The following is a 22,858-nucleotide window of genomic DNA, read 5'->3' as shown; positions in this document are numbered from 1 at the left end:
CGCCCCCTGCCTGCTGCAGTTTTCCTGCGGCCCGCCAATGGCCCCGGGGTGGCTGGCCCCCAAAATAGTGAGGTGCTGATGAGAATGAGAGTTGCGAGTCTTGTCTTCCTGCACGTGAGCCATAAACCCGCCCTATCCTGCCTTTCTCCCAAAACTCCCCCGTGCCCTGGAAAATGGTGGCAGGGAAAGCTCCTGAAATTCCCCCATGTTCTGGTGAACAGCAGCAGAGAAAGGGCTGCAGAGCTGCTGGTCCCCTGGGCTGCTAGGGAAGATGGCGGCCAAGGTTGCAACATCTGGGCAGATGTTGCTAGCCAGATTTCATAGGCTGAGGGGAAAACGCCCCCCTGGAAGCCAGGGCAGGAGGAGGGGTGTGCACGGAGGTCAGCAGGAGGACAAATCCAGCAACGGGACCAACAACGACCAAGAATTTCGCAAAGGAGGAGAACAGGGAGAGAAAGGCCTATTTGTGGAGGAAACACAGCAAAATCCTTTATCCCAAGAAAGAGCTTTAAAAACACACCTTGAAGTGTAAAAAAGAGCCACATTAAAGTGAAACAGATGCCAAAAAAAGGTGTCAGCTCAGAAGGGGTGTCTACAGCCAGCACTGGTGGGTCGTGGGCACCCAACCCCTTACCTGCAAGCCGCTCATCCTCGTCCGGGTCCTCCTCCTCTTGGAGCAGACACAAACCTCAAGCAGGTGCCTGGCCGAAGCAGCCTGCCAAGCAAAGCGGGCTGGCCGGTTGGCTGAGCTGGGCTGGTGGGAGGCTGACAGCGCGGGAAGTGAGAAAGTCCAAGGGAATTTTCAACCTGTTTGCTCAGCCCAGTCTGTGTTTAACCAAACGCCAGCCTTTCTCTGCAGAACCAACTCCAGGATCGATTTGAAGATAACAAACAGGGGGTGAGGGGGACTGGGTTCCCTCACCCGTCCTTTTCTCTCTTAGATGTTATAAAACGGGTTGTATATCCCACGCATGGGGACAAGACAAAGAACAGGTGTTTAAGAACAAAGAAAATACATTTTTCCCAACTGTTTTATAAGCTTCTTCCATAAATTATGCCCCGAGCAATTTTCATATACAATGTTCTACCTGTGTACCAAATAGCTTCTGAGCCATGTTACATCGGGGATGGGAAGGATCACGTCCCCGTCCTGGTGAAGGTAGTGATACTTGTGAAACACTGTGTGGTAACATTACACAGCATTTTGGGGCCAAAAGTAGGGGAGGACTTTGTGTTCCTGCAATCAGAGCTAGTGAGGGGAACATATAAACTCTGAAATATTAATATTTTTCAAGAAAGCTGTTGCTGAGGAAGAAGCAGCAGCAAGTATTTAGCTACAGAATACTAATGAAAGCAGCTCTGCATTTCCATAAGTTGCAGAAAAAAAATCAATTGATTTTATTCGATTTTTTTACTTTGAATTCTCATCTCTCATTAAAAAAAAAAAGGCAATATTTCTTTCCCTTTCTGTGACCTGCTCTTCTATGGGTTCTGCCAGAAGGAAATCTCTAAGAGGCACACATTGAAATTCAAATGTGACCCTGGAGTTAATGTCACCTCCTCTCCTAGAGCACCCTGGAAGCCTTCCCTCCCCAAAGCAGTTACCGGCTCACATGGCCCACACAGCAGCCAAAAGCTCGGGCTGCAAGTGAGATAGGTCTTAATTGCTTTGTTGTCTCAAAAAACTGGCACCTCCTCACACCACCCTGAATAATACAATAGAGCCACCAAGAGCTGCCACTTTTTGAAGTCTGACAAAATAGGCTGGCTGCTACGAGAGAGAAGATGGGGAGTATGAAGACCATGGTTATGGATGGGGAAGAGGGAGAGCTAATCTTCACTGGCTGTCCCCCCTGGTCTGAGGATCACAGGATCATAAGATAACTCAGGTCAGAAAGAACTTCAGCTCAAAGCAAGGTCAGCTCTGAGATCAGACTAGGTTGCTCAAGACTTTATCCAGTCTTGTCTTGAAGACTTTCAAGGATGGAGACTTCACAGCCTCACTACTCACACTACTTGATTGCCCTCACAGTCAGAAAGCTTGTCCTTACCTGCAGCGTGAACTTCCCTTGTTTCAACTGATGCCAGTTGTCCCTCATCCTCCCACCACGAACTGCTGTGAAGAGCCAGGCTCTGTCTTCTTGGCAACCTCTTCACAGGTATTGGAAGCTGCTGTCTGGAAGCCACCTCTTCTCCAGGCTGAACAAGTTTGGTCCCTCACAGGATGTGGTCTCCAGCCTGTCTTCTTGGCAACCTCTTCACAGGTATTGGAAGCTGCTGTCTGGAAGCCACCTCTTCTCCAGGCTGAACAAGTTTGGTCCCTCACAGGATGGCTGCTGAGCCTGCTGCAGTTGATTGTTTTTTGCCTGTGTTTGGGAGCCTCACAACCAGACGCAGGATCTCCACTTCCCCGTCAACACTTGCCTCCCTGGAGCAGGAGCACCACAGCTCTGGCAGCTCTGACACCTCACCTGCTTCTTCTTCGTTTCTTCATTTGCTTATCTACACAGCTAAGATGTTTGAACCAGTTCTAATTTTTTCATACTGTTTCACACATGACAAACACTGAGCAGAGAGCAACAAAGCAAGCACAGATACAGCCCTGGAGACACGGTGTGTGTGGGAATTACTTGGAAATGGAGGTAGAGAGCTGAAGTTGAAGACTTGTCTGGAAAATAGCAAGACATTTATTGGCAGCACTGGCTGGAGCTGGTGCTTCTCAACCAACAAGCAAGAGTGTTGTGAAGAGATGACCAAAGAAAGCACGTGTCACATCCTTTCCTAAACTTTCTGTCTGCCCGAGAGCCACCTTGACGCACTGCCTCCAGCTCCCCCAGCTTGGGGGACTGTTCAGGGGCTGAGGTGGGCTCTTCTTTCACGATGCTAATGGTTTTATCACATAGTCACCAGGAATAGACTCAGCTAACCTGAGTCTATAACCTGTACAATATCAAGTCATGTTTTCTCTAAGAAAAATCAAAAATTAGCCCCTTTACAATGTGGGTGGGCTGAGGATAAGTAGAACTGGGAACTTCTATAATTTTATTACAGCAGCACCTGAAAGTCTTGAACCATAGCCCTGGACACCCTTGTGTTAGGCTCTAGAAGAATATAGACTAAGTAATCTCCAAGTTATAAGTTGTCTTTAGGTCTCCATTGCTGCTTGCCATCCTCCCAGTCGCCCAGGAAGGCTCTCTCCTTGTCCTGTTCCAGCTTTGCCATAAAAAACCGCACCAACAGCGAGGAATTCTCTAGCTCAAGGCAGAGACTGCGAATACGTTAGTTCACCCTGAGCGGTGATTCATCATTGACAAAGAAATAAAGTACCCAGGACCTGTCACCTACCCTTGAGACTCCTTTCCTACCAGACAATATTTAAGAGTAAAGAATTCACCTCAGTTATTTTCTGACAGTGAAGAATTACACATTTGACTACAGTTTTGCAAATTGAAGTTGCAAAGTTTCAAGGGTTTCCAAGATCCCCTTCTGCTGACCCATGCAGCAGGAGAGATAACATCACATTTTAGCTTACATTCCCTTGAGACCCTATGTTTCATCTTGCTCACACCACTTTACAGGCCGTTCTCTTGTACTCTTCTTGTGGGGCAGGTAAAAATAAAGGTGTTGCTTTTTAATCACGGGTAGGCTTGCTTTCTGATTGCTCTTGTTTCTTAAGAAAGGACAAAGCATTTTCACTATTACACAACCATGTAAATTTTTTAAAGCTTACTACGCTGCCTAACCTTGCCTTTCCATTCCATGCAGGGTAAAACATTATTTAATGAAACACTGTTGAACTGACATTTGATTTATTGACCTCCAAATTATACGAAATATAGAAAGAAGATTTCTTAACGCTTCCATGGTGTTTCTGACCTAGCCCATCCCATTTAAAAGGAAAATCATCAATCTGTGCTAACTATTCCTGACCATCTTCATGTCCTTCATGCGTCTGGAAGTGGTTTCCACAATTAGCTGCCTTGAAGGGATGGAGCATCCCTTCTCGAGGATCTATCTCGAGGGTCTACTACAGTTCTGTGGACTTTCCTTTTTGCCCTTAAAGGTGAATATTAAGTGGTGGTCAAATACTGGAACAGGTTGCGCAGAAGGGCTGTGCATTGTCCAGCTGTGAAGATATTCAAAACCCAGTTGGACGTAGTCCTGGGCAACCTGCTCCAGCAGGAGAGTTAGACTAAATGATCTCCAGGGGTCACCTCCAACCTCAGTGGTTCTGTGATTTAGCTTAAACGACCACTTTAGTTATTTGCAGCAGCTCTGAAATATAGATCTTATGAAACATTAAGTATAGATGAACTTCATTAATATTTTACCAACTGTCTTCATTATCATGTAAATATGATTCAGAAACACAATGAATTATCATGTAAACAGGATTCATAAACACAATGAATTAAGCACGGAAGAATGAGTATAAAAAGTGTTCGGTGTCTTCTCAACTATCTATCTGTGTCTATGACATCGGTCTGGCACGTGCCTTTACACGGCCTTTACTCCAAGGAGATTTCAACTGAAATACGTAACAAGACCCAAAAGAGATACATAAAAAAGCATAAGACATCAATGCAACTGTATTTGCTACCACATGATGTATATGCAACTGTATGGTACCTGCACGCCAGCAGCTTATTAGATGTGAATTGTTCTCACAGGCATCACGACAGAGACGTGCACGTAGCTCATCTAAGTTAGAGAGGCAGAATGAGAGAAAATACCAGGGAGCTTGCTTGAAAATTTAACAGCTGGTTTGCAGTATCTCAGTGGTGAACGAAAGATGAGGGGGAGAATGCAAAAAGCCTTTCAAATAGAAGATGAGGCAGCTTATATTTCATCCAATAGACAAAGGGAGCTCAAAACCCTCAAATTAATAGCACGGGCATTAAAAGGCCTTTTGTTTCCTTTTGCAAGTTCAGGTAGTGGGGCATTGCATGGGTGACTGACCTGTGGGGTCCCGGGAGTAAAGGGAGGGAGAGATGTGGGACAGCAGTCCCTTTGCTTCCCTGTGCTCCCCATTAGCACTCTGCTAAGCAATGTGTGTTCAGTGCCACGTGGCGGAGGCAAGGCTGTGTACCTGTCTTTATCGGGGTACACACTCGCCAGAGCAGGACCAACACCTTCCCAAATTTCTACTCAGTGCTTAGCACAGCACTTTTCAGCATGGAGTGTAGTCTGCCAGTGCTGCTAGGATGAGTGCCGTTACCGGACCAGGGGTCACCATCACTTCTTGTAGCAACTGGCTGTCCAGTCCCCAGAGTAAAGCTCTTCTGCCCCATGCACGATGTACACAAGGGGCAAGTGAGGGACAGTGCCTTTCTGGTGCAGCTGTGGACCTGCTGTTGCAACGGCCCACTGGTGGTGGGTCTTGTTTCGAAAGGGCTAGAGGAACCAGTCTCCTGCCTATCTTTGTCCAGTTAAATGCATTCACTGATGTACATATTTATTAATATATCGACTCGCGCCTGTCTCTGTGATCTCGGCTTCCACAACTTGCATTTCTTCTCTCTCTGTTAACCCCTTACACACTGCCAAATGGGACAGGAGCTCTCTAGAGTAGCCGTCTTTGTTTATTTGCCAGTGTCCTTTTTAGTACCAGGGAATTTAATCTCTTTTTTGAACCTTTCACCATAATAGGAGAAAATAAAGCAATAATACTTATACTTTTTTAATCACTGTCAACAGCTTTGTAGCAAAAAAAGGCTTTTTTTAATAATAGGTACTTTTTCGTAGAGTGGCTCTTATGAAATATGTTCTTGTCATTTTTCTGGGACCATTCAGCAGCAGACGCCAGGCAGGTTAATTATTATAATTTATTTGCATAGGAAAGATCATAAAAGTTTCTGCAGCAGGGAGCACACGCTCCTCATCACCAAAAAGCAGATGCCCCATGAAGAGAGGCTGGAGAATCCACCTGCTCACCTTGCCGTGATGCTTCTGCCTTCAAGCTAGAAGAACCACTCCTAGGAGACAGGAGAAAATTTAGTCACCTTGCCCTGTTCTGTCCTCCCCCGTTCTGGTGCAATGGCTAAAGAGGGTGCTGATTTTGGACAGTCACTGAATTTTGTGATCTGTGTTTGATTCATCAAGGGTAGGAGAGGCCACCAAGCCCACGTAAGCCACCATAGAACAAGCCTCAGGAAGAGAGGATGGCATCAGACAGCAAGATAAAAAACTCTGAACGTAATCGTAGCCTTCAGCACTACTGGGCCACCTTGTCCTTTAATAAATCTTTAACCCAAAGCCCGCAGTGCATTTCCACTATGTAAACATTAACTTTCAGGTCAAAGGGAACGTAGATGTGCATGGGTTAATCACACACTATTTCACTTCATGCTCTTCCTCATCAAAAAATTCCTGAACTTTGAGATGGATTGCCCACACAGCCCAGACTCCCATTTGTTTCATCTAGTCAAGAAAGAGTGAGTGTTTTTATTTATAACCTTGTCTTGTATTCAGTATGTTTTTGTGAGGAGTCCGTGGTGGTATGCCGAGAAGGAATTTCCCTGTGCGGTTTCAGAAGGTATGCAACTAGAGTTTCCGTGCATTGATAAGCCTTAGCTGTATCTCAACGATACAACGCCAAAGCAGGGGAAAAAAACCCAAACCAAACCCACATTTCTGTACCTTACAGTATTTGCAGCAGGGGATGGCCAAACAGCTGAACTGCCAAACCGAGATTCCACAGCACCTTTTCTGCCACAGATAGCTCTGATCATCTAAACCAGCTTCCTTACAGACATGCCAGGGGACTTTTCCTCAAAGCTGTGCTAAAGCACGACCTTCAGAAAGCTACTAATTCTATCCTAAGAAACCAGAAAAAAATGACAAATCTGCTTTTTCCTATTAACTGTTTCAGGCATCATCACACTCATGATGCATCTGATTTCAAGATCCTTTTAGACTCAGGTCCTGAGAATCACAGTTTATTGCAGCTTTGACCGCACGATCGAAAAGCCCTTACGCTGCTCTTATACCCACAGTTAATGATGAAGGCTTTTCTTCCTCATTGGGTTCTCATGTACCACAAAGAAACATATTTCCCCATTTACTGATCAGATGCTAGAATAAACGCACAGTAGCACAAGTGGATAACACTAAGAACAATACATCTGGCTACAAATCAAGCTCTCCCTAGGCAGCAGAGCTTTGCTGTTGATCTGTCATCTGAAATTAAAAAAGATTGGGACTGATTTTATTCTCCTTCCCCTCTTCCACCTGACACCTACATGATGTTTTTTCCAAAACCAGTGTCTTTCTGAGGAGCTAACGCACAGTGCCACAGCAAAGTACACCCTAAGCAAAGCTTTGCCCCTGAGCACTTCCTGGTAACTTGCCAAACAGTGACAGGTTTATCAATAACGATAATGGATTTTTGTCAAAGAAAAATAGTGCACTAAGCCACAGACTTGCTCAGCCTCATAACGGAACCAAAGCAACCAGCGTCCTCGTAAGGACAGTGAGACAGGAACGTGACTTCTAACAAGAAGAGCTGACTAACAAAAGAAATAGAAGGATTAAGCTCTCTGCTGAAAAGCAGAACGTTTTTGATCAGTAAAACCTGTCACCTCCTTATCAACTGAGAAATGAGGATTCAAGCCCAATTTCACTGTACCTAACCAAAAAAAATCTACTGACTGCAGACTACAACACAGCAGTTCATATCTCATTTGTGATAAATTGAACATACTGCAGCTACCTCTGCAAACATTATTATCAATAATGAAAATACGAATTAAGGTTGCTCCCAAAAGCCCATCACTGGATAGTTTTTTCACATGCTTAAAGCCAGTGGCATCTTTGCTAAAGACTGCTGCAATGAGCAGGCAATCCTGTTGCTACAAGAACAAAAATGTACATTCAAGAATTTAAGGTTACTATACATACGGGTTTTCTACTTTTCTGCATGAAAATCAAGAGGGGCAGATTTAGGGGTTTTCCATATTTAGACATATTCATGCTTCTGACTCCCCTCAGTCATCAAAGTGGTCATAAACCAACCAGAAAGCTCTGCCAAGCCCCTTGGGAAGAGTGGGAGGCTCATTGTTTGTTTGCTATACAATTCACCTGGGCGTGCATGGGAAGTCTAGCACATCTCAACTGTACTTCCAGGGACACTTCTGGCACGCAGCATCTGGGCGTGCATACCTGCCTAGGAAATAACATGGAGAGACTGAGTAGCTCCAGTTTAAAGAAACTGGGTAAAAGTGATTTGATGTGAAATGTGTGTGCCTGTGGCAGACATCCGAGCAACAGACAGAGGGAGAGGAAGAGAAAGACAGAAGGAAAGCAGAGAGACACGGACACACTGAGAAACCCTAAGTGGTACAGCAGGAGAGACAAAGCATGGAGGAGAGAAACAGTGAAAAAAGGGAAGAAAGGAGGAACCAGAGGGTGAAGCAGGGGACACAAAGAGAGAGGTGACACCCCCAATGACATGGAGAGGGTCAGACAGGTGGGACATGGGAAGTGGGGACAGAAAAAGGGATAGAAATTGGGAGAAAGGGAGCTGGAGGAACGCAGAATGGGGGTATGGCTGGACGAGACAGACAGAAGGGTCATACGGGGCACGGGCAGGCACAGAGAAATGAAAGTACAAGGAGTAGAGAAGTGTGACACGGAAAAGTTGTCTGGTGTCACAGCCCAAGCCTGAAGGTGAAACTTTAATGGGCAGTTGAAACAGGTGAGGTGCAAACAGCAATGCAGCTAACTCCAGCTGCTGACGTACTCCTGGTTCTGACAAGAACATCAGCATTTCCTTCAAAAACAAATGCAATGTGATCGACATACATGACTCCATTACACATCACCTTGTCCTAAAAGGAAAATTATACCTAATTGTCGTTACCTGCTGGGATCTAAACAAATGAAATAGTTAATCTGGACTGGAGACCTGCGTGTATCAAAACAGCTAAGATGTTGGATTCAAGACACTTCATTAAGACAGGTGTAAGATAACCACTGCTCTGGAGCCCATGATCCGAAAACCAAAAAGGGTTTAGCTGGACAATGAACACCTGGGAGAAAGACCAACACGGCTTTTTTTTTTTTTTAGTGACAACTTAAAACCGATCTTCAGGCATTTTAAGATAGAAGGAAAGCAGAAGCATGGAAGGGATGGGGCAGCACGTAAGGACAAAGTCAATAAAAAGAATGGGATAGTCAACCTGGGTTGCCCAGTGGATCCTGGTATTTTATAGCAGGTGTGAGATATTCTTACTCCATAGACAACAATATGGGTACACCCGAAGTAGGGAGCTAAACTGGTGGTACTTGTGTATGGAGCCACCACTGTCTTTAAAATATTTAAAATTATGTACCTAATCCCACGCTACCCCTAGTGAGCAGACTAATGGTGCCGGTGACTTCTGCCAATTCCCACGGTTTGTCTAATTTATAGTTATCAGTCCACTCTTCCTCTGCATTACATTTAGGAAAACAGAAGCTACCACTCCTAACAAAAATCATACGGAGCTTTTTCAAGAGAGCTGCAGAGCGTCAGTCACGCAAATGTAAAAACCACAAAACAGGGATAGTGCAATTATCCAAACTCCGAGCATGGGATATCCATGGAATCTCAGGATTTAAAACACAAATTCAATATGCTAATAGCCTGACCTTGGCCCTAATGAAATATGAGAAGAAAAGCGGGTAAAAATACATGGAAAAAACCTCACAGGTGTTATACAAAGCAATCTAATCTGGGACCATAAATGCTAAAACACTGTAATCATGGTGAGATGGGTCTGCAATCATTTTTCAGGGCTACTGAGGCAGAGAGCACAGAAACTTAGCCTTTACCCTTTAGAATTATAAACAAATGTCAGCTATCTAAAGGATTTCAGTGAATTAAAGCTAATTATTGAAGTTAAAATATTTGTTTATGTCAGGACAGAGTTAAGGGTGGTAATATCAGAATAAATAGTGTGACAACATGAACAGTTTGCAGCAATGCTGGTCCTCATTTGCTTCAAGTTAAGCAGCCAGGCTAAAACAAAACAGGGTGAATTCTCATTCCCAATACACCGAAAACACAACGGTTTGATAAACAGACACATCAAAATCATGCCTGCAGGAAAGCCTCCTTCATTCTGCAGATAGGCCATGGAGACTGGCCATGAAGTCACTTGTCAGACCACACAGGTCAGTTCAAGCACGGACGGAGATATCCTGGGAGAAGTCAATGGTTCATGGCTGGATGAGTGAGCCCAGGCAAGCTTAGCTGAGTCTACAGCAGGAGCCACAGCCTCAATGACACTTCTCAGTCTGTTGACCCTCTACCACTTGCCCACATGCACTATTTTTCCTCAGTGCTTTATCTTCTTTCTACTTTATATTCCCATTATCTTCTCTCACTCCCACCACAACAGTATCTTTTCTAATTTGGTCCTAAATCCTCACTGTCATAAGCTTCAGCCCCACCAACACACAGGACTATGCATTCCCTCCACTTCCTGGATCTGGAATTAGGGCCGAGGCCACCTTACAGCATGCCGAGCAATGTTCCTTTTCTGATTAATTGAAGAGGGCTACTTTGGAAGGTTGCTTCCTCCAAGTAAGACCTGTGCAACTGTTGCTTCATGCAGCATCTTAAACTAAATGGCCTCACTTACTCTGCAATTCTTCCATTTCTCTTAAAGAAGCCACAGGGTGAAGGAAGAACTAGCCTTAGGCTGCTTGTTCCGCTCTGCAGTTCCTTAGTAAGCTGAGGGAGCCCCAGATCTGGTTACACTAAGACCTGACCTTGAGATAATAATTTCAGCTTTCTTTGTCAAAGGAGCAGAGAGAGATTTTGGTGCTGCCATGAGCTGCATAGCTCAGACATGGGTTTTCTGCTACTAATATTTTGGAACCTTATTTTCCCTGGTTGTAAACTAAATGTAAACTAATAACCTGTTTCATACAGGCATCTAAAAAATTACTGCACTCATGTTTGCAAATGCTCTGAGATCTTTCTGGAAATGGCCTAAGGAAAAGCAAAATATCCATATTTTTAATATACTTGACTGGTACACCTAGCTGTCATTTTCATGCCTGATTAGTGGCAAAGGCAATTTTCCATTTATTTCGAAGCAGCTGCTAGAGAAGAGCTGCAGGCACATGTAATCTGGAGACTGCAGAACTCTGCTCGATGTCAATTTCACACCAGTATTTTACTCTCTTCCATCCCCATTTATTATTAATCTGTATTTATATCTAACTCCAGCTCTTAGCCCTTGCCAGAGGCTTAATCATTAGAGGTGACTGTGAGAAAGGAGGGGAAAGAAGCAACTGCCACAAATCAGGCTTTTACCACTCCACATAATACTGGGGAGGTGAGAAACTGTGCAAAGCTCTGCTCTTCCTCTTGTTGAGGAAGAGAACAGCTTGCACAGTAGAACAGACCAGGTCAAGCCTCCTTTATCCTTAGAACTACATACAAAAAGGAAAGATCCCTATTACAGAACTTTCCTTCTAATCAAGGCTTCAGATCCCTTTTAATTTTCTGTTCATTCTAATTCAGAGGACGTTCTTGCACTTCATGTTTTCCGAATCTGCTAGGCCCTCAGGTTCATTGAGACCATGTCACTTTTGTTCCAAATAAGCACTGATAAAAACATACTTTTCCCATCAGCTTTCAATGAAATGCCTTTTAATTTAATACAAGAACAAGACCACACTCAATTATGAAAAGATAAACAGAACTACTTGATTCACTTTGTCCTCTCCAAAGTAAACAATCTTAACTTAAGCAGCACAATTAAGACCACTTGTTTTCTACTACTTATTTTCTTTTTAAGGCTTAAAGTATTTCTTTATCTCTTGCTTATTTCTTTTATACATTTTGCATAGGGCTGAACAGTGTGTTCCAGGTGAGACAACACCATTAATTTCATGAAGGCATTCTATTACCTTTCAGACCATTCTTCACCCATCCTCGTATTTTGCTCACTTGTTTTGTTCACTTTACTGTAAATGAGAAGCCCCCTCAGCGTCATCTTTCCTTTAGAGGTAAGATGAATGTAATTCATTGCAATGATTGCCCATAAGTTTCCCAAAATGGAGACAAAACCGTCACATATGTGTGCTGTGCATGACAAAGTTTCCCACAGCAGCGTGAGGGGGCATTGAATTTATTGCACATTTCCCCCAAATGTTCCCTTATATCCAGCCAGCCTGCAATCCTAAGAAACACTCTAGGTTTCAGATTAGGATTTTGGAAATTATTCCCCAAGTCTTTTCCAGCAAAACTAGCGTCAGCAGTCTATCAGTCCATAACCTTGTTTTACACTGCTTGACATAAGCATTACTGTCTTCCAGCATCCAGTTGGAATGGGAATGACCTTAGGAACTCAGAGAAGTCATCTTCCACTCCTTCAGTGTTTAATCATAATGAAGGCTCTTCAGTGTTCCTCCTCCAAATCTTTTCCTTTCAGGGAAGCCAGGAATCTAGAGACAGGGAAGATAAGGCGTCATGTCAGAATCAGCATGAGCTCCCTCTAGCTCAGGTTTGAGTGGTCGTTACCAAGCCAACTGCAACAATGCCTTCCTCTTTCATGCGATCTCCAGAATCAGGACTAAAAAGCTTCAGCTTACTGCTAGAGGAGCACCATTAATGAAACAAGCTGCAAAACTTGAATATGGCTCATTTCTGCTATGGAGCTCCTTAAGGCTTTTTGGCAAAGGTTACAATGAAAGCCTTCGCTTCTGGGGCAAATCCTAAACCAGTTAATTTCAAAGCCCGTATTTCCCCCCACATTCAAATGCATATGAGAATTTCTCCTCCATCCTTTCTTTAAAACTATAAAACAGTTAGAGGGCTGTTGAGACTTCATGCTTTCTAACTTGAGACAGCAGCACTTCACCGGTAGTTGAAAGGAGAGTTTTATCAATTGCTGAAGGCTTTAAGAAAACCATCAGAATAGAAATGGCCGCAACAATGCAAAGGGTTTAGCACTTCAGTATCTACAGATTGGCTGCAAAACAGCTTACACCGTGACAGTGACTGTGTACAGAGAAAATCTACTTGGAACTAATAGAAGCTTCTCTGGCTTAATGGTATTTCAAACAGATTTGCAATCCAATGCACCAGTGAAACCCCAAAAGAAAGAGGTAGACTGCTTTCAATATCTGTGTAAGGTGTCTCTCCTACTAGCATCATAAAACTATTTGATTGCATTCCAGAGTAACTTTTAGATATCTAACTACACACAAGCAGAAACAGCAGACCCAGTAAACACATCCTCCCAAAACAATTCCACAGTCTCATAGGAAATACAGTATATTAAATTGGAAGGTGTTAACCATCACTACAAATTGAACCAGGAGAACAAGTGCATGTATGGATGGGATGGGATGAAAATGCAATTTACAATACAAAGTAGATTGTTTAGGTTACACACTTCATTGGTAAACTGAGAAAGCTGAAGAGCTTACCCAAAGTAAAAGTCCACCAAAACCCCCACAGTTTAAATTTTGTTAGGGTTTTCCGGCCCCAAACTCAAACAGATATGCAAGGTATTCATTCAGGAATTGTTTTATTCACTTCTGAAAAGCAATAATCTCTAAGGGAAAAATCACGCAGATTTTGCACAAAGGTTCATCTCATGAAAACTGCTTTCAGAATTCAAAAAGGAAAAATGTAGTCATTATAACTGGAAAGTAGCAGGATACCATAGGTGAAACCTTACCAGCTTTAGCATTTTTTATATCAAAGTTGCTAATTAAGAGTAACATTTATTTATCAGAGATCTGATTGAAGTCATAGCTACAACCAATCTGAAACTTATCATTCTTTTCATCCTGAAAAAGTCTGTAAAAGAAATTCCTCAAAACACGAGTGATTGAAGAGACCTATTGTAGAAAACCCACAAACACATTTTTAACAGTTACATTAAGCAGATAATTTCAAATAACAACATTAAGAGGTTATCTTGAAATCTCCAGTTCCAATATGGATTTTGTCCCTTTAAATATGACTGTCCACTACTCAAGATTTGTTTTAATTGCGAGCTTGTCAGTGAGGTAGGTGAAAGTAGTGATCAGCGGGCTGCAGTCTTTGGCACGTGGCCGTGAAAATATAAAGTTAATCCCTGGCTAGCCACTAAAATTGATCAAACAAGAAAAATAAAAATCTTACATCATGCATCAAAGACAAGCAGCGCACAAGCAGATTTCTGCATTAAGCTATTATCCCCATGAAAGAAAACATCTTTTCACTAGAATGTGGAGAGGAGGGGAGAGGGAAGGAAAAAAAAGGCATCAACTGAAAGAGAAAAAGCAAACTTGTTTTTAAAAGGCAAAAAAAAATGCTCAAAGCAAGTAAGCATTTTGTAATCGGTGACTATTTTTTCCCCACACTCTCCCTAAGGGGCTTCCTGCAAAGCTACACCTAACGATTCATTTGACTGTATTTCAGTGTTGCTATTCACAGTGATTTGCAAGCACCTCACGGATCTGGTAAGCGGAACCTCGCTACTCTCCTCGTGGTAGACTGTTCATGGGAAGGCGAAGGGCACAAAAAGTTGAAGTGGCCTGCCCAGACCAGAAGATTAATTTTTCTAGTTGTTCACCAACTGTATTGAACACAGTTAATTCAGGTATTTAGGAATGAATTACGAGCTGGTATCAAACTGCCATTTACCCTGTGGCACCACTGGTTCTGTGGAAACTACCTGTACAAAACAAAATGCTGGTTCTAGCTGCACAAAAAAAAATGCTTTTTCATTGACCGTCGGGACAGTTCCTCTGGCCTAAATCTGCAACAAAGAGCTTGAAGCTGACGGATCTGGAAGAGATCCTATCTGCCCATTTTACCTCACTGTTGCAACTTCTACTATGCTAACATACTTAATTATTTCACTGCCAATCATATTACAGACAAGTACTTCAGCTGACAAAAGCCAGCCATTGCTCTATCCAAAACAGCAGTGCTCCCACAGATTTCAAGACTCAATTACCAGCACAGAGTATCGTTTAAGTCACATGAAGCCCATGTTTTAAGGAGGATCCTGTCAGCTGATCAGATTACACAGGGAGAAACAAAACAAAAAACAGAGGAAAAATTACAAACCTGATTGCCATCTCTTAAGAAGTATCTCTTCTCTATGACCTGGGAAAAACAGAGAATGACCTTGTCACATGCTTAACCTCAGATTCCAAGCAACACTCCACACATGAGTACAGAAACTCACAGATAACTGAGCCAAGGTCTGAACCCACGTCCTCCACTGCAGGCCTATTGCTTTAAGTGCAATGCTCTATTACACATAGGAGTTGCCACCTCCAGCCACTCTTAGTAAAGCTGTGTCATTTTGCACTTCTACGTACCTAATTTGTTCAGCCCTCTTTAGTAACGGAGGTGATGGTTTGGGTGTCTTCTTACTGCATCAGAGACAGTTATTCCCATCCCTCCCTGCAGGTACGGTGGTCCTGAGCACTAGAAAAAGCTCATTCTGCAGATGCGTAAGAACTCCAGTGGTTCTTAGGCACTCCTGGACATAGGTGATGCTTGAGAGGAGGTAGCCTGACTCAGCCTCCAAGAATGATACACAAACTGTCTGTGCTTAAGGATGGAGGCAGTACTGTCAATCTAAGAATCAAAAAGTGATTTCTATCCCTCTGCACAATCTGCACCCTCCTCCAAAGAAAACTCAAGCCAAATTTCCTCTGAAGCACAATTGGCTACAGGACCTGATCTGCTTCACTCTTCTGTCATTTTCACAGTAGGCCTCGATGCTCTCTTTTGCAGGAGGGGAGAGTAACATGCCAAATTTCTTAATTCCTAAAGTTTGCTTTAACCAGGATGGACAGAGCTAACCATAGTCTTGTCTGCAAGTCCTCTGGACCCAAAAAACATACGCAGAGTGTCTTTGCATATTTGTGAGTTCTTTTTCACTGCTCTATGCAGATCAAGAATCAAATCTCCAAGCAGATCAGCTATTCTCTGGAGGTTTCCAAAAGCAGACCAATCTTTGGCCCCCCCCACACCCAGCTTGAACCAACTCAAAAAGTTATGTGAAAGGAGCAGCTAGCTGTTGTTCCATGTTGGAATCACAGACAATATTCAATATATAGAACAGTAACACATAATTTAACTGACTTGACATACCTTATCAAAAAACCTGCTTAGTTTGACAGCATTGGATGAACCTGCAGCCAGGTAACGAGGATTGGTGCAGTCCTAGAACACACAAAAGACAACAACAAACCAAGCACAAGGAAATGAATGCAAGGAAGCCTTACACACGGAAATCAGTGTACTCTTTTCCCTGACACGTGCACGTGCAATCAGCTAGAGAAAAGAGAGTGTATCTGTCTGCTGATTTCTGCTCCACAGTCATTTGAGAGAAAAGGCAAACTTCCGTGGATCAGCTGCAGTATTCTAAGTGCACCCTCTATGTGCTCCAGGTCTTCCTTCTGCTACTTGCACTAAGAACAGGAAAGAGAAAACTTAAGTCCTAAACATCAATCGTAAGTTTCAGTGACCTTATCTAATACCCTTTACACCTCCCTATAGTGAGACAAAGATGATTGTTTCATCTGGCAAGAGGGACAGCCAATCAAAATGTGCATGATTCCAGCACTACTGAGAAAATCTCCAAAAGCCCAATTTTTGTCACAACATCTTTACTTACTAAAAATTGGACTCACTCCCATAAGAAAGAAAAACACTGGTGACAAGGATACTAACCAAATTTATCTCTTCAGCATTGAAATCCTCAGCCAAGAAAGCTGTTCTGGTCAAAACTTCATTCCGCTTAGTTTCTGGGATCTGATCCAGCTTTGTTCCTATCACCAGCAGTGGAATCTGGTTATCAGCAAACTGTTCACGGTCATAGTCGCTGATGAGGGAAACAAACACAATTCTGAATGAAATGATGGTCATGTAAGTTGGCACAGGGGCGCCTCTGTCCCTTTCAAATAATGGTCATTAATTTATTAGGATCACTATTTATCTAAGTAAGAACGTGCTGTATCTGTAAATTAAGGAAGGGCTTCTGCATCTCATTCATTACACAGGAATTGAAAGGAAAGAGAATAGAAACCACGAGTAGGTTTTCTCGGCATAGATGAACTGCAGAAGAAATGCTAACACAAGAAGGAAAGAAACAGAAATTCCAATATTGTACCAAGCATATGCAGCCACCAGAGACAGATCAGGGAGCTGGCATCTCTGAACATCTAGAGTTCCTACACAATGCACTTTTTAAGGAGGGACAATGAAATAAATTGCAGCTGTGAAACACTACTACTTTCCCTGTTAGATCAAAGAAATGTGGTGTCAAGTTACTAATTCTTCTACAGTTGAGTGAAAGTAGTCATCACAAGCTGAATTCCAAGAAGCTTTGATTCAGATATGAATAACGATCAAAGATAGCCTTTATAAAATTAATAGTTTTGCAGTTAAGTGCCATCACAAATCCAAGCTCAAATCATTCTCCTCAGCTAGGATAATTGCTTGTCTTTCATTTTTACCTAACCATGCTTTCTAGAAAGCAATTTTCAACCAACACCAACAATTTGACCAAGCAATTCCTAGTGGCTGAGCACCTGTCCCTGACAGAAGTTAAGCTTTCAAAAATTAAAATGACAGTGAAGAACCTGTAGGAGGAAAGACTGGAGAAATCTGCAGTTTATATAATGCAAATGCTCCTTCCCTTCTCCCATGTTTCTACAAAAACACCTGCACATCAGCACAGGCAGATAAACAATTCATATTCTTCCCACAAAAAGCTACCTCTTATTATTGCTTCCCCGCTCACGTATGTTTATTAATGATCTTAAAACCTCCTTAACTACATGTGTAACAGCAGCACTAGGTACAGGAGGAAATACTTGACAAGATGTTGGAAACTTAATTATGAACATGCTATTTAAGCAGAGTTTTCTAAGCTTGTTTTTAGCCATGCTCCTAAAACAATTTCCCCATCACCCAAACCAAAAATAAAGTGAACTTCCTTAGTCTTGGTGCATGGAGGGAAAGCCTTTGCAAACAGAGACAAGCCATCTCCCGACACTTTCTGAGCAACCATCTCACGACACTTTCTGACTTTTCATGTCTCAGTACAGACACACAACCTTCAAGTATCAAGGACTGGGCCCACTCTCACAGAGGCCTCCGGCAAAGGAAGGATGCAGTAAATATCTGTTCCCTTAAAGCGAGGTCTCTGCCATACAGTTTGGGAATCTACTGGCAGAATGGCCTGATTGGCAGTGTAAAAGAAAAAGAGCAGTGATTTTCTTTGATATCCCCCTTTTTTTCTTTCTCTCTTAAAAGTCTAGTCACATCTAATTTCATGTGGACTTCAAGTAGCCTTAGGGATGAAGAAAGACTTCCATAACAGTTTGGAATTATTGTGTCTTAACCTTGCACCTAAGATTTCCACTCACCCATTTGTCACAAGAACTCCTGTTGGAGCGACATCTCTGTTGAGTGCTTCCAAAGACCAGCGATACAAATTCTGTGACGATTTCTTGTTGGTTAAGTCATGCACTAAAATTATCCCTAAAGTGGAAGGAAAGGCAGAAAGATGCCATTTAATGGTATATATTTTTTTCCTTATCTTACCAAATCGACATCTGCAGGTTCCCAGATATCTGAGAATGAAGAAAGGGATGTATAACCGGTTCAGTCACAGTGAATGAGTAAAGCTGAAAATAAGAGGATGCAACAGGTTTTTTAAAGCTGCTTATCAGGAATTGGATAAGACCTAAGAGAAAATATCATGAAAGGCAAAAACAAACAGCCACCTCAGAGTTTAATCCACAAGAGGCTTGCAGGCTTCCCTGATTCTGCTCTGTTTAGTTCTAATGATACTGACACTCGCTCTGCAGCAGAGAATTTAGCCTTTCTCCATTTTACCTAAATGGTAAACATTGACTATCTTTTTGTCACACCATCTAAGAAGTCTAAAGATTGTTTCTTTGTTTGAAAGACTTTAGAGAGCACTATGTCTTTCCTGCATTTTCAAGAACTAATGCTACTCAGGGATGTTTCCAAAGGGGAAGGCAGGCTCTGATAAACTTTCACAGTCCACCAAATGGCTGGTAGAAACATGAATTAATAAGATTTCATGTATCAATCTTTATCAACCTTCTAGCATTTTCATTACCGTGATCCTTCAAAACATAAATTCTGAGATAGAAAAACAGCCAGCCAATCTTCCTAGCTGTGCTATTAACAGACATCCACTTCTGACAACCGCAGCTCCTAACTCAATTATCAACTCCTGCTAGCAAATTTCTTCTATTTATTCACACCTTCTGCAACCTGTGGAATGTTCCCACTTCCTCCAGACTTCAAAGAATCATTAATTCAAGGCCAAAATGGAAATACACCTCTTATGTTCATCAGGATTCATTCTCAACACACTTCACAGCCTACAGGTGGAGAAGACCCATTAATTCAATCTTTTACCTTAACTCCCAAAAGTAGCACCCACTGTACACACTGCAAACAAACCACATCTCCACAAACATTTTCCCCCACCCCACACTACTGTGCATGGAGTCCCCTATGAGAGTTTCTAGCATATTTCAAAGTGTTTATCTCAGTAATGGCAAAAAAGGGCAACTCAACTGCACGGCTACCCCCAGTGTAGGGAGAAAAACCCTGATACAACATAACTTGGCCTACAGCAAGAGATTCAGAGGCACTGCTGCATAACCTGTGAGAAACATTCTCCACCTCCAGACACCCTTCCTCAGTTATGTTTTTGATCGGTCAGTTCCCTTATTTGCTTCAGGGAAAACCTACACAGTTAGTTGCACCAGCAGAAAAAGACTGTGTCAATATCAAAAACCAGCAGACAGGACCAGTGACTACTGGAGGAAATGTTCCTCCCCCATGAAGGTCTGCAAGCCATGGCCTTACTGCCTAGTCACTGTCCTGGACTATCACAGTCCACACACTAGATGCACGGTCACCAAAGCAGAAGATCTGCAGTCAAACCAAGAGCAAACCATACCTAAACTTGTCAACGACCAGATGTCCCTGATAGGCTGCACAGATGCTGCCACCACCAAATATTAACTGTCTTTGGATCTCAGGTTTTCAGACCTCTGCAGGCTCAGAAAGCACAAGCAGTCAGGCAGAAGGAACACACTCTTCTTCAATCAGGTCAAACAGAGGCAATTTGTGAGACAAGCTCTAAAGAAGGAATTAATGTAATGAAAGAAATCAGAGCCAAGGCTAACTACCAAAGTCAACCAAGTTTTCATATGCAAGCTGCCCAATAATATCTTCTGGGCAGTGGAGATAAATAACTCTATTTTAAAAACATCATAAATTACAATTCAGACACATAGGTTCAAGATTTCATTTCCTAATGGACTGTTCTAGGATATTTCCAAGTGTGACCCACACTCACTGGCATGCTGTGCATTGGGCATTAAAAAGAAATGCATTTTTCTTCACATACCAAAGAGGGCACATCTTGACTCAACTTGCTTTGAGGGCAAACGACTCAACTGAAGTCTTATTTACAGAGGTCTGGTTAACGATATAAGCAAGAGTTTTCCTCCTGGAAAAGGAGGAAAAGCTAAGTAGTTAAATAATTATAGAGCAAAAATGTTTCCTGTATGGCTTAACACATTATTGAAAGGCCCTCAGATGGAACATTTGAGACAGATTTTCAGAAGCAGTTGTTAATCTGGTATACATCTATTTTTAGTGACGTTACCTTTTGGATGCCAAAAAGTAACAACTGAAATACTGCACTGTTGAGTTTATAATCTCTTATGTGCTCTTACTAGTGGTACAGTTGAACTACTAGGCCTTTAAGTCATTATCTCAACAGAAGGCATAAAGCACTAGTTTCTACATACAGCGAGTCGCAAGATTCAATTCTTAACAATTTGGCAAATCAAATGATCAGAGGCAAGACATTATCAGCATATTGGAATTTTATGGGAGAAGAGTTCAGATTTGCCAGTGAAGGATATAACTATCAAAATCAATATAAATTCAAATAATTATTTCCCTACTGTTCCTTTTGGAACTGAACAGACAAGAACTCATAAATAATATTTCTGCATAAGCAAGGTGAAGGCAACCTTTCTGTCTGCAGATGTAGCTGGAAGGGACACTACTGCAACTTCAAAGACCCCCTCTAAGCCAGCTGCACAAGACTGAAGTGAGAGACTGATAAAGCTCATCTGCACAGGTTTGCCTAAAATAGCCTTCCAGTTCAAAACTGCATCCATGAAATTCTGCCTACAAATGGTATTGAGTTTTTTCCTGCATAAATAAATGAACTGGAATTAGAAAAGAGATTCAGGGGAATCCTGCCCCAGAACCGAGAGACAGCTCATGACAGAAACAGTGATAAAACCAGATTTACAGCAAGCAAACTTACCATTCAGCAAGTTATAAAATACTGCTCGTGTGCTTTTCACACTAGAGGCGCTACCCACTGAACCTCCAACATCCCACAGCTCAATGTAGTAGGTCTTCTCTTCTGGAGTCCCTTCTTTGTAGTCATGGATCTGATGAAAAATTCACATCATGCATAACCACAGCATCAGGAGTTAATCACAGGAGTTAATCTGCACAACACTTACAGATTCAGCTGAATGGATTATTATACTTGTATAGACATTTGCAAATTCTCACGTTGACACCATTCCATCTCGTCTACTTACAGAGATTTGAAATGAGTCAAGCAGTGGTCACTGCATACCACAGCTCTTATATGACAAGGAGCCTGGTGAGTCACCAGGGAGTATCCTTTCCACCTTAGTATTAACAAACCTAACGCCACATGATGTGCTTAGAAATAGCATGTTGCTAAAGCAGATGAAAAAGTAAGGTCATGACTTCTTACAATTGCAAAAGCCACACGGTAGTACTGCAAGAGTATTAACACAGGTGCCCGCATCAAATTCCAACTGACCCCATCCTTATCATCTCCAAATTCTCACTGACATCTCAACCGAATTAGTGAATCACGAATGTTTGCTCCGAGATCAGCTAAGTAGTTTTGTTTTACAGTCCAACAAGACCGCCCTATTTCTTTCCCCAAATTCTGGAAATATATTCCTACCCTATGACAATGCATATCAATGAGAATGCAGCAAAGAGTGATTAAGGAAAAAAGCATTTATCACTATCCCACGAGGACTGTAGATTGGGCCAAAAATCTGCTAGTCGAATATCCTCATTCTTTTTACAGCAGGTCCTGCAATGAGCAGACAGAAGGAGAAGCAACCCTACGGTCACAGGCAGCATCCTCAAACTGAACAAGCAGATTGTTTTTCCCTGCTTGGCTGACACTTTAGTTCTGCATTAACTGTTTCTCAGGGAAGCGTGGAATAAACTCTGCGCCTTCTCACTTAAACTAGCTGCTCCATAACTCGTAACAAGCCAGTGGCCACTGCAGTAAGGAGAGGCGCTACAAACGCCAAGAATCTTGTCTGATTTTGACAACCCTGGAAGTTCAAAACTTGTTCACAGAAGTGCTTGGCTCACGTTTAATACTGCTTGCTTCAAAAGACTAGATTAAGCCCTCAGCAAAACAAGACATTGAAACACACCTCTTCCTGGGGAGGTAAGGAACAAAAATAATTAAAAAAAAATGGCAATGCCCTTCCCTTCCCTTCTTCGTTAAGCTAGGGCTAACACGAGGTCGGGCACATCACCTACTCGAACATCCACCGAGCAGCCCACTGTCCAGGACGGGTTTCCCAGCACCTGGTTTTGGCATAAGAGGTGAACAAGCGAAGACTTTCCGACACCTGGAAGTGCACAGAGGACAAGGGCTGAGGGGCAGAAACACCACCCGAACGCGGGCGGCCCCGGCGGTAGCGCGGAAAGGCCACCGGTCAGCGCCCAGCGGTGGGGGCAAAGGTGGGAGCGGGGCAAGTA

General features: G+C 42.7%; 2 protein-coding genes across 2 annotated transcripts in view; both read right to left on the bottom strand.

Moving 5' to 3' along the window:
* The window catches only part of HGD (homogentisate 1,2-dioxygenase), a 27,382-nt gene extending 26,733 nt beyond the window's left edge, over nt 1-649 (bottom strand). Inside the window, exon 1 of the mRNA XM_010136749.1 lies at nt 635-649. Coding sequence (XP_010135051.1) covers nt 635-649 — 15 coding nt within the window. The remainder of the gene's footprint in view (nt 1-634) is intronic.
* A 10,982-nt stretch (nt 650-11,631) lies between these two features.
* Nucleotides 11,632-22,728, bottom strand: RABL3 (RAB, member of RAS oncogene family-like 3; the record flags this gene model as incomplete). Its single annotated transcript, XM_010136750.1, has 7 exons — nt 11,632-12,441; nt 15,065-15,103; nt 16,103-16,174; nt 16,685-16,835; nt 18,385-18,499; nt 21,351-21,480; nt 22,637-22,728. Coding segments are annotated over 7 exons (665 nt in total), but the record flags the coding sequence as incomplete, so codon positions are not given.
* Nucleotides 22,729-22,858: the final 130 nt, after the last annotated feature.

This window comes from Buceros rhinoceros, unplaced genomic scaffold, assembly GCF_000710305.1.
Source record: "Buceros rhinoceros silvestris isolate BGI_N320 unplaced genomic scaffold, ASM71030v1 scaffold12195, whole genome shotgun sequence".
Lineage (NCBI taxonomy): Eukaryota > Metazoa > Chordata > Aves > Bucerotiformes > Bucerotidae > Buceros > Buceros rhinoceros.
Note: the sequence above shows the minus strand (reverse complement) of the source record. Positions and strands in the feature narration are given on the sequence as shown.